Genomic DNA, 11,932 nt, shown 5'->3' on the forward strand with positions numbered 1-11,932 from the left:
TGTTTTTTTTTTTTTTTTTTATTGTCTTGTATAGTTGTCTTACACTTTTATAAATACATGTTTTCACTAAATAACAACAGTTTTTTTTTTTTTATATGCCGTGGCATGATAAACATAAACATGAAAGCAGATTTAAATTTGCATGTTTGTCCTAGTCAAAGTTGGGCAGTGTAACCATGACCATGGGTGGAGTCGCTCCAGTTGCCATAGTGATGAGTGACAGCTCAGCACTAGGACTATATTATAGCACATTTACTTGACTCCACCCACGGGTTGTCCTTCAGTATGTCTGGATTCAGAAATGGATCCTCATTTGTTTTCTCCTCAATCCATTTAATTAAGCTGGAAATAAATGTATAATAGGAGGAAAGAATGTAATACACACACACACACACAAAATATCTGTAGGGTTATCATTTACTAGATTTATTTCACTAAACGTACAACTTCACAAATCAAAATATGTATTTTAATATTTAAAATATTTTCAGAACAGATTTATTAAGATTTTTATACTGTTAAATTTTTTATATATATATATATATATATATATATATATATATATATATATATATATATATATATATATATATATATATATATATATATAATACTTAGCTGGAAATCACTGGTTTGAAACAAACCAAAGCAGTAGACTTTTTTTTTTCCTTTTTTTTTTACTCACTCTGGAATTGCGATGGATGTTTTCTCTCTCTTAAACTCTAGCTGTTGCTTCAGACTGTCCACATGGTTCTTCAGCTGAGTCTCATCCAGCTCATCCATCTAAAATATCATCCATCTTGTTTGTTTCAATGTTACGTCAAAGTCTCAAAGCTGAATTATCTGTAAATGATAGCTAGGTAGTTTCATTTCAATACAAAATAATTGTATACAAAATATACAATTGGCCTACCTTGCTAAGGTGAAGTTAAGTAGCGTAGAAGTGAGTGAAATTTTCAGGAGTCTTCCAGCAAATAGCTTGAGTTTGAATGCTTTGTTCTACTTAAGAGGAGGGTTTTTTCCCCTTTGTAAATTTCTGGTTTACGTGAAGGAGATTGAGATACACACCTATTTTTGAGGTTATGCAGCATTCAAACTACTTTGGTAATCAAATTCTCACTCTGCTTCGTGAGTTGTAATGGGAGGGATGTTTAGCTCATTGGACTATATGTAAAATACATGCAAAACGTCCCATTTGGCTTCACATAGTCCTTTCTAGTGTTTTCCAGAGACAATAAACTTTAGAATGAACGTTGTGGTGATATCATGAGACTACTTGTTTTTCATGTAGTAGTCACTTGATAACGTCCATAAATGGTATTTAAATGCCACAAAAAAATCATAATAAAGTGAGTGTGTTTGCTAAAAAAAGTTACATTTTATGATTTCTGTAATTGAATTATATTTACAGCATTTTAAACACATGAATTTTACAATAGTTGACTCAAACATACACTACCATGTCAGTAAGATTTTGTAGAATCTTTCCATCTCAGGAATAAACAGCATTTTAAAATAGTGTAAAATTTTATGGCTTAGCTCATAGCTCTACTTCCTATCATGTCTGTTTAGGATTCATGCAGTAGTAGGGCCGTGTTTGCTGTTTGGTTGAAAGTGAAGGTACCTGTCTCTTAATGAGATCAGGAAGTGCTACGAGTGAGCGACGTTGTTAGTTGCTAAGTCTGTCTAAAGCATGTCGCTTAAGCCTCTTATAGAAACACCAAAGTCATGTGTGCTCTTTGATTGTGGAGTTAAGGCTTGATGTGTTCTTACAGACAGCAATGAAACTTTTTATTCCTGGTCTGATCAATTTTTAATGAATACATATATGTTTGAATCAATGTTTTTAATTAATACATTTTGGGAGGGGGATCCCCATAAAAATGTTAAATGTGCAAATCTCTTCACGAGAACATTTACAATACAATTCAAAAATATAAACACAACATTGTAAGGTCGGATATTTCACTTTAACTCTGGATAATCTTACATAAATAATTTATAGGTCAAATCATACCCAGAACAAGATTGAATGTTCCTTCCATTTTGAACCAAAAAAAAAATAAATGTGAAAAATCATGGTTGTCCACTTAGGAATAGTTACTGCACAGTATGTCCAGTCCTCTTAAAATATCACAAGAATGTGATAAACTGATATGTTACCCAGGCCGATTAATTTCATGACATAATGCATCTATCAGATGCTTCTATTCATGGTGATTTAAATTGCATTTAAGCAATGCATTTTATTTTTAATTCACTGGGAGTCAAACCCCTATGACCTTTGCATTATTTGTGCCATGTTCTGCAACATCAGCCAATAATTCTGTCCATTAACCAGACATTTATTTTTATGTGCTTCAGGTCTAAAATATACCAGTAGCCTTGACAACAAATTATGTTTTAACTGTCATTGTAAAATGTAAACGTTGGATGTTCAAATGTTTTTAAATAACTTTTGCTCATCCATTTCTGCCACTGAATTGTAAGTAATCAATTGCATCTATCAGCCATAAGGCACCCAGCTCTTTAGTTCAACATCAGCCACTGCAGGACCCATATCAGTCAACCACTACTCAAAACTACCACCTTTCTCAAGTCGGCACAAAAAAGAGGACACCGAGCATCTGATCGATTAGATGCTCTTCTGGCTGATTTTGTCCACTCTACCCAGGGTCGTAGCTCCAGCAGCGTTCTCCACCCCTCGCAACCATTCAGAACATTTCAGAAGAACGCTCTGATCCACACTCTGCTCATTTTCCTCGTATTCCACATCGTCATACCGGTGACGATCGTTTAGTAGAGAGATCTTCAGTGGGATGTGGGATCGAGAACTTAACTTGACAGACAGACGGTCTTTCTGGTGCGGTGCTGTTACGGTGCTACGGACGGCACGGAGCTGCTTCTCACGACTACGTTTCTGCAGGAGCAAGGTGGCCTCGGGAGTCAAGTTGAGAGAGAAGTTAGATTCACTATTCAGTCCATGGCCTGATCCTGATGAAGAGTTTGTGGGAATGTTTGTTGATGAAACGCTGACAGGAAACATCTTCTTGCTAGAACACTTCACTGAGGAGCTTGTTGCCAAATTGGTTGTAGAGGTACTATTGCCAGAAGTAGTTGGAGTCGAGGAACCTGGAGGAGCAGCGGGTCGTGAAGTAGTAATCCAAGTGCTTTTACACTCCATCCTCATGCCAGAAGGGGCTCGACTGGTAGGTAGCTTGCTTTTGTGCGGTGTGGCCTTCTTGCTCAATTTCTTGAGCCGTTCCTTCACAGAACTTTTCTCTTCCGCGGCTTTGACCGGAATGATAGGCGACGGTCCTGTAAGTTTCTCTTTGCCCGAGCTGGGAAGACTCCGCGGTCTTGTTACAGGCGGGAAAGGCATCTTCACCAGGTAGAGCAGCAGGTAGGATAAGAATTCAGTTTTGGAGGTGTAGCGCGACAAAAAAGAGACTTGATCTTTTGCATGTTTAGGACTAACTGCTATTTCCAGAGCCCCCAACATCCACTTCTTTCTTCAGACACAGCCACTGCAGAAACGGCGTGCAGGGATAGTTTAGCTCTTTATAGGGTAATGGAAAAGGGGCTTGGCAACGGGACGATGTGTAGATCCCCTGGAGAAGGTAAGCCTGACACGTGCAGCTTAAGAGTTACGTAACGGACTGAGATGTAAACATTCACTGCAGTAGTGCAGTCTTCCTGAACTGTCTGATTGTAAGGGTAATAATGCACATGAGAGTTGATTTACAAAAGCTCTTTTTTTACCAAACAGTCTATCACAGTGGTTAAACCCAACATTTGTGATAAAAGTGAAGTATTGTAATTTCACATACATAATCCCTGCATTACCGCCTGCAATAAAGGAAATTGTTCTAAACAATAACTTTTTGTTCTGTTGTTCTAGGTTGCAATTTTAAAATGAAAAAAAGGCCTAGAGTTCTTTATATAATTGTAAATCAAAGTGCCTGTCAAGCATTAGTAAGTGTATCTGATCCACACGTGTCACACGCAGCGTTTTCCCAATTAAAGGATTTTGGAGTTTACAGAACCTAATCTCTTTAAAAGGTCACATAGTCTTTCTTACACTTATCTATCTTTATTTTTTGGGATGAGGTAAAGGGTCTTCCTGCATGCAGTGTCTTTAAAATCTGATTATGACAGCATGCGGTATTCATGATGCTAATTTTTATCCGACATCAGCATTTTGTAGACAATGATGTCAATTCATTGCTCTGGAAAATATATAGACCTGTCACTATCATGGCATTCTAGGAGTTTTGTGGTTATTTCTTTCTGGGTCTGGAGTTTACACCTGTACACACTGCCTGCCTGGGGGTAAAAATATGTCTTTATTGTTTGATGCCTATGTTAAGTAATTAGAATTCTAATGATATAGATTTCAAGAAACAAAATCAAAATAGTTATGACTTTTGAGCTTTTAAAAGTGAAGCCGTCTAATTTTATCTGGTTTATCATCTTTAACATACAAAGATGTAAGTAGTGAAAACCTTTGCCAGTTTTGGTTCAAGTATAAACACTTATTTAGACTCTAGAGCTATGACTAAATCCAAGCTGGGCACTGTAAGACTCTTCTCTCTTAATTTAAGGGGGGTGTACTCTTTGTCCTTAAGGGAATGTGTGTACTGTAAATCAGCAGGGATATCTGTGGTAAAGGCTTTATACTGACTGGCTTTATAGTGACCATCACTGACTGAATTTCCCCACAACCTTACTGGTCAAATACCTAGCCACGTGACCTCATCTCATGTCACTCAATACAGTAGTCATGTCACCTTCACGTCACACTCTGGCACAGCATAACTGTTCTGGAAAAACATTATATAATACATTCAAATATTAATCATAAGGTTTTTCTAATGACATGTAGGTCACAAATAAAATTTGACACATGACATTAAGATTAAGTGCAGGCTTATTTACAGATGTTTGCATCTGATATATTTCTGCACTCTTTTAACTAGGTTTTAAAATGTTTCCCCTCTCTGTATATTTTAGTTATAACTGACTCCTAATTAAAGGGGTCATAAACTGCTTTTTTTTTTTTTTTTTTTTTTTAACCATTCTCTGAGGTTCACTTATAATGTTTTCGATATTTACATGCAGCCTATTCACTTACCTCACATTACAGTTAGTTTTTGCTTTTGGCATATCTTTATATATCTTCTAATCTGTTGACCAGAGTGAAATTCCTTGTGTTAATGTATAATCAGTGTGCTGTTTTTTTATACACCTTTGTGAATAATTAGGCTGCCTGTCAGGGTCTTTGGGAAAACAATAAAAGGCAAGTTTGGCACTGTTGCACTGATAGTTTCTGCAGTGAATTTGGCGATCACTGCTTTCTATATTACTCCTATCTGCGCTTCGTTTTTCTTTTTCGTCTTCTTTGGTGTTTATTGGAGAAACCAATAGGTGCATTACCGCCGCCGACTGGACTGGAGTGAGGAACAGAATACGTGCCTAAAGGACTGCCATAAAGCATGAGAAGAAAAAAACAAGCAAATAAACTTTTTAAACTTTTTCTTTAATAAACTTGTGATACAAAGTCATGCTCGTATTCCACGGTCTGTCTGAATACTCGATTCTGATTGGCTGGCAGGTATGCAAGTAGTTCCAAATCAGTTTATTTACCGTTCCATATTAATGCACTGCTTCAATCGATGTACACTGGCCCAAACGGTTTATTTATCCCTTAAATAGAGCCTTTCTCCCTACAGAATACAGAATTTATTACACGCAAAATGCCGCTTCTGGCATAAAAAGTAAAAGTCACCTTTTGCAGTCAAAGCGGATGCCGTTAAATTTTAAACAATGTAGCTTAGCAATGTAGAATGTAGTCCTATTTTCAGACAAGAATAGGACTACTTCATTTAGTTCCCTCCACCCAGCACTAACTTGTTTTTGTATATTATATACATGTTCCTTTCAATACCATACCAATACATGCCATACTGATTGCGCATATTTCCTTATGTATACTTTAGCTTCTGCTTTTCTTAACGGAACTTGTTAGCCCGTTTTAATCGTAAGAGTTTGTTAACCCAGAACATCCTTCACACCAACATGAGCAGGAACCCAAATTAATTGAACACAGTTTTGTAACGTCGTTTAGCGGTCATTTATGCTTGTACTTCACTTTGTTCAATAAGGTAAAAAAACAACATGTTGGCAAAGAGCAAGCCCACTTTTGGTGCATTAGCGCCACCAACTGGAGTGTGGAGTGACAGTGAGAAGGATAAAATCATTCCTTATACTCTCAAGAAGTTTCCTGTGTCTATTAGATAACTTATTTTAATTCTTCTAAGTTCACTACCTAACAGCTATTACTTCTAATGTCATGTTATTTGCACCTTCTGTTCGTATCTTTGCTTCCAGCTTCCAGCTTGCTTTCTGATTTATGCAAGATTCCACTTATCTTAATCATGCTACATATTACTTATTTCAAAGTATTTTTTATACCGATGTCTACCAGTCTTTTGCATATCCCATTTACGTTGCTACCGTTGTGGTATGACTAATGCTATTCCTGTCTTACTAGATTCTGGATCTTTTGAACTGTATAAATTTTCATCAGGATGCACTATGGGAAGTGCAAGACATTTACACAAACATATTGAAAATATGCTCATAAGATTGTTCAAACTGGAAATATCTTGATATAGTCAACTAGTATGCCACAGTGTTTTTTTAAGAGCTGCACTGTCAATATTTTATTTTCAACGTACTACATTTTTTAAATTAGTAAAGACAGTCATAAGTGCATTAACCGGTTTGGGGATAAGTCATTATTTACATTCTTCAATTATTAATGTTTACTTTTTCAAATACATTAATATACATTTTATTCAGCAAGGATGCATTAAATTGATCAACAGTGTCAGTATATATATATATATATATATATATATATATATAATATATTTATGTCATGGGTTCCACAAAAACATTTGGGAGCACAATTTAAGAAGAAATGTTCCTTAGCAGATAATCAGCACCTTAGAATGAAGACTGGAGTAATGACAACTCAGTTTTGCATCAAATTACATTTTAAAATATATGAAAATATTACTTTTTACTGTTTTTCCAACCAAATCGACGTAGCATCTGAGAGCATACTAAACTTTGTTCCGATCCCAAACCTTTGAATGGTCGTATACACCTAAAACGTTCAAAACAAATCAATAAAGCTGTTCTAATAGCCGTTACATTGAATGATCAGAGTTCTTCTTTTACTGCAGCCTTCTGTTCATTCAGATACTTCTTCCTCCGTTCCTCCTCCTGCAGCATATACACAAGCTTAGCATGAGCGTGCACAATAAATAAATCAATAAAACAATCCATGCCTGTTATTATGAGAGAGAAATATCTTACCTTTGCCTTGTCCGTCTTGGCTTTTTCAATCTCTTTTTTCATAAATGTTATTATAGGTTTCAGCTTCCTCTTGCCAGAATATGGCACTACCTGGCAAACATTTTAGTATGATTATTATAATAAAATATTAGTATTACATCATGGACAGTCCTAACAATACAATAAACAACTTATTTCTTTAGCACACAAACTATTAATAACACGACTTTTGTAGATATGGATTTAAAATCGATATTCAATTCTAAATCGCAGAAATGTTACAGTTAGTTGTAACAGACTGCTTACCCTCTCTGAATAAAGAGCAGGAAAAAATTTGATCGATGGGTATTTTTCTCCTAGATGAAGGTTTATGTCGTTGGCTGTAATGTCAATTTTGGCAACGACAACATCATCTTTTTCACTAAAATGTTCAGCAAGCTCCTCCCACAGTGGAAACAGAGCACGACTTTCACTGCTCCACGGTGCATCTGTTGATATACAGCTTTCATGTTTAAAATGATCATGTTTAACACCTTATTTGATTAACACAGATTACTTGAAATATAAAACGTTTGAGGTACTTACAGAACAAGACAATGACGGTTTTATTATGGTTAAAAGCCACTTTTTCAAAGTTCATCCCAACCAGCTCTTTCACTGGCTGTGTGTCCCAGTTTTCAGGAATTGGCTCACTTTGCAGCTTAGGCTATATAAAACACAATAATAATAAAATGCTTATAAAACACAATAATAATACAGGCTGTTTGAGTTCTATACATTTTATATTAGTTATATAAATATAATATTTTTGAAATTGTATTCAGTTATCAAATGTAAAAATGTTTTATATATAAATAAAATTATAATCAACAAAACATTTATATATAAATGTACACACACACATATATATATCTATACAGATGTTTTTTATTTATTTTTAATTTTATTTAAATTTTAATTAAGTATTTTTTAGCTTTTGTTTTAATTCAATTGATTTAAATTTTTATACAAAAATTTTACATTTATGTGGAATTTCAGTTAATTTACAGTGCGATAATGAAAATATAGAAAGCATCAAAATGCACTTGTTTCATTTTTCTCTCTATACTCACCTTAGCTTTCCCACCCAGGTAACTGAGACAGAACTCTAAAAGAGTTTGTGTGTCGAACTGATCAGATGGGAGCTGGTATTGAACGTGGTCTGACAGATTGACCATAAGGACCTGAGGAGCCTCTTCTGACCTCACACGGAAATACTCCATAACACGTCCGTTCCGTACCTCGCTCACGTCAATCATCACAAACAGAACCTGAAAAACAATATCATACTGTATTTCTGTGGACATTTCTGTTGTTGACTTCGAGGTGTACCGGATTTTACGTGGTTTATGTCTAAATAAGCCAAAAGGGCACTGACCTTCCCTCTGAGATTTCCTGCAGCGGTTTTAAAAGCATGGTATATCTCTTCGAATCCTTTCTCAGTCTTATTAATAAACAGAAGAAAATGGTTCAGCACCTCTGAGTTCAGGATCTTAGATGCTGTCTGGTAGGAACCGATAAAAGGAAAGGTGTTTGCTTTTATACATCCAGGTATCATAATGCCTATGTAAAAAATACCTAAATAAGGTTACCCTGCCATTGTACTCAGTCACAAGTTCCATCTCATATAGTCTGATGAATTGAGCGAGATCTTTCTTCACGGTGCTGCTTCGCATCTCAAACTGCTTGTCAGGTTCAGACTAAGAAAATGATGTATACAGGGATGAGACAATTCAGGATGTGCTATAAAAATGTATACTTTTTTAATGACATTTTTGGGAAATTCTTACCTTTCTTATGAGAAGAACAGTATCTCCACTAATCTCATACTTGCTAAAGATCTCATCATGTCCTGTTACCCCAAAGGGCAGGTCAGCAATGTCAGCGGCTGTTTCATAAAACACGTTCACTATGCCTTCCTCGAGATCCTGCAGTAGTGTGAAGAACGATGAGCATTATTATAAGCGGGTAATACAACAAATCATCTTTGTGGTACATTCATTTCGATTCTTTTGAAATAATTTGATTAAATTTGCTAAACATTTTTCAACATTTTAAAGCTTAAAAATATGTAGTTATGCCTTAATCATGAATAAATCTTTATTGAAATTATTCTTTTGCAACTTCTTTTAGGAAATTACAAAAGACACTTGTAATTCATGAATGAAACTTTCATTTAAATATTTTTCAAAATATTAATAGTGATGTTTAAAGGCTTCAATACGTCTTTATGTGGCTGAATCATGAATGAATATACAATTCAAAATTAAAATAATTTAATCAAATATGGACAATCACTGAAAGGCATGATAAATACGATTTAATTTTTAATTGACAAGGTATTACATTGCCACTTTAAAGCATCAATAAGTATTTAAATAAAAAAAATCACTGAACAAAAAGTCAAGCAAGCATCTTTAGTTATGTATCCATATCAGCTGAAATCATTTGAACAATTTTCCAAAACAACTCAAAGTCATTCCACTAAAAACATTATAAATAGGAATTAAATAAAATATATTTATGTCAAAAATAAAACATGATGCCTTACAAGACTTCTGCAAACAGTTGGCTATGACTGAAATGAACCAATAAAACTGGAGAGGAAAATATATATATATTTTTTTTAATTGAACATAGCTTAATAAAAAGACTAAAATTAATTAGCTAATTACCTTAAATAATCCCAGCACAACAAGCTCATCTTCCCCTATAAATTTTTCCAGCTGTGTGAAATTACTGATGATGTTAGCGCTCGGCCCTTTTCTTCTTTTAAGCCACGTTAGGATGGAGGCGGAGCTCTTAAGATCTAGGGGGTGGAGTCACACAACAAACATTATGAAATACTGATCCTAAAAAGAACGTATCCCACTGTTGGAGTTTGGAAAGGCACAGGAGTCATTAAACAAGGACAGAAAGTTATCAGTGCACATCTTTCAACATTACCAGGACAGTACACTGGGTTGTTCTTGTCTCCAGACAGGTACAGTCGTAGTGATGGTATTACTTTGACGTTAAGGGATGCAGCAAGATCTTTTTCCTTTTTCACATCCACTCCTCCCAGTCTCAAATCAGACTCGGTTTCCTTCAGTGCACCGGCCGCTTCTCGAAACTCAAGGATGGAACCAAGGGACTGTCCAGAAAGAGGCGCGTCTACAGCAGGTACAAGAACAAGCTGCAACAGTTTACTCCTTGTTGCGAACACGCAGCGTAAAATGTACAAAAGAGCATTTTGTAGTAGTCCCAAATGTGCTGACTTTAATTTGCCTTCCAGTTCACTTCCAGTCTGTCTTCTTTATACGCTTATGTGTCTTCATTAGCAAGTAGACAGTCATTCATCAGACACTTTCATCCAAGGCAAAAACCCACTAAAGTTAAATTACTGGCTCAAAGGCGCAATGGTGATAGTTCATGGTTCCTTCCTTGCGGAGATCGAACCAGCAACTTTCCAATAAAATTCAAGCAAAACCCCACGCCACCATTATTCATCTAGGTATGATTCATGTTAAAATCTCTCGGAAACAATTGGAGGGGTCTTAATAAAGAAAAACAAGCATTACATTTACAAAAAAAGTAGCCTACTGCTACACTTTGCGTTGAAGTATTGATTCGTCACCTTGTGGAGCTGGATTTATGACAGGAAAGCCATAAAAACACAAGATATACTTACAGAAATGGACCAATAGCTGCTCGTGCTGTTGAAGAGCTCGTTCGAAATTGCTTTTTGTCAGCACTAGAACGTCTCTGTCTTCAAGGATCGCACTGGAATCGCTCTCCGCCAGAGCTTTGCGTAAATACAAGCACAAGATCAGGCGAAGCGCAACGTACACCTTCATACTGCCTTCACTGACTCTCTGACCTTTGGGTGTGTGAGAAAGTATGAAGCGCTACATTAAAAGGCGTGTATCTATAGGCGATATCAGTGTGTACTTTGGCAATTGCCCCTTTACAGCCAATACGAAGAGAGATAAAAGTCTAACAGTCTGGGGGTGACGGAGAACAATAGCTTCTTGCTTTGTGCATAAATCCCTGTAGTGCACATGGCAAAGTCTGAACTCCATTAAGACATCAGTGACCAAGTAAACATCAGTTACCAAGACATATCTGTCAAAAGAGGTCACTGTTCATTAAAAGTCAGCGTTAGTCTGATACTGAAACACTGCAACAAAAAGATTTCACAGTGAATTTGGGTAGCCTTACAGCCATTCTTTGTAAAGGATTTCAGATTCCATCTGAATAAACTGAACAACCCAGCTGAAAAAAAACAATATATGCTGGTTATGCATGTTCTGAAGCTGGGATGCTGGTTTAAGACGGTCCTTTGCCGGTCTTTAACTGGTCGAAACATCTTAAGACCATCACATGACCAGCTTAAACCAGTTTACTTTAAAATGAATAATTTGATCCGATTGCTGTATGTTTTTTTTTTTTACCATATAAAGTATTTTATCTAGGGGTGTGCGAAATATATCGCCTGTTAATCTCTTAACTGTTGTGTGATTTGACATGATCGAGTACCGTGAAGTGT

At 35.9% G+C, this 11,932-nt stretch overlaps 3 protein-coding genes across 3 annotated transcripts; all 3 read right to left on the reverse strand.

The window, feature by feature from the left end:
• Window positions 1-48: 48 nt before the first annotated feature.
• On the reverse strand, window positions 49-1,316 carry gng13a (guanine nucleotide binding protein (G protein), gamma 13a). The gene is made up of 3 exons (XM_043242402.1): window positions 914-1,316; window positions 686-783; window positions 49-342 (listed from the first exon to the last, which is right to left on the reverse strand). Exons 2-3 carry the CDS (start codon window positions 781-783, stop codon window positions 237-239), a joined length of 204 nt encoding a protein of 67 aa, XP_043098337.1. The 5' UTR covers window positions 914-1,316; the 3' UTR covers window positions 49-236.
• A 1,319-nt stretch (window positions 1,317-2,635) lies between these two features.
• On the reverse strand, window positions 2,636-3,502 carry LOC122342505 (proline-rich protein 18). Its single transcript, XM_043236339.1, has one exon. It carries the CDS (start codon window positions 3,500-3,502, stop codon window positions 2,636-2,638), a length of 867 nt encoding a protein of 288 aa, XP_043092274.1.
• A 3,409-nt stretch (window positions 3,503-6,911) lies between these two features.
• On the reverse strand, window positions 6,912-11,294 carry zgc:136472 (uncharacterized protein LOC678514 homolog). Its single transcript, XM_043241973.1, has 11 exons — window positions 11,075-11,294; window positions 10,351-10,557; window positions 10,080-10,213; window positions 9,195-9,332; window positions 8,997-9,104; window positions 8,783-8,908; window positions 8,478-8,675; window positions 7,951-8,071; window positions 7,672-7,853; window positions 7,387-7,476; window positions 6,912-7,293 (listed from the first exon to the last, which is right to left on the reverse strand). The coding sequence occupies exons 1-11, from the start codon at window positions 11,238-11,240 to the stop codon at window positions 7,231-7,233; spliced, it is 1,533 nt and encodes a 510-aa protein (XP_043097908.1). The 5' UTR covers window positions 11,241-11,294; the 3' UTR covers window positions 6,912-7,230.
• Window positions 11,295-11,932: the final 638 nt, after the last annotated feature.

Source organism: Puntigrus tetrazona, chromosome 1 (assembly GCF_018831695.1).
Source record: "Puntigrus tetrazona isolate hp1 chromosome 1, ASM1883169v1, whole genome shotgun sequence".
In the NCBI taxonomy this organism is placed as follows: Eukaryota; Metazoa; Chordata; class Actinopteri; order Cypriniformes; family Cyprinidae; genus Puntigrus; species Puntigrus tetrazona.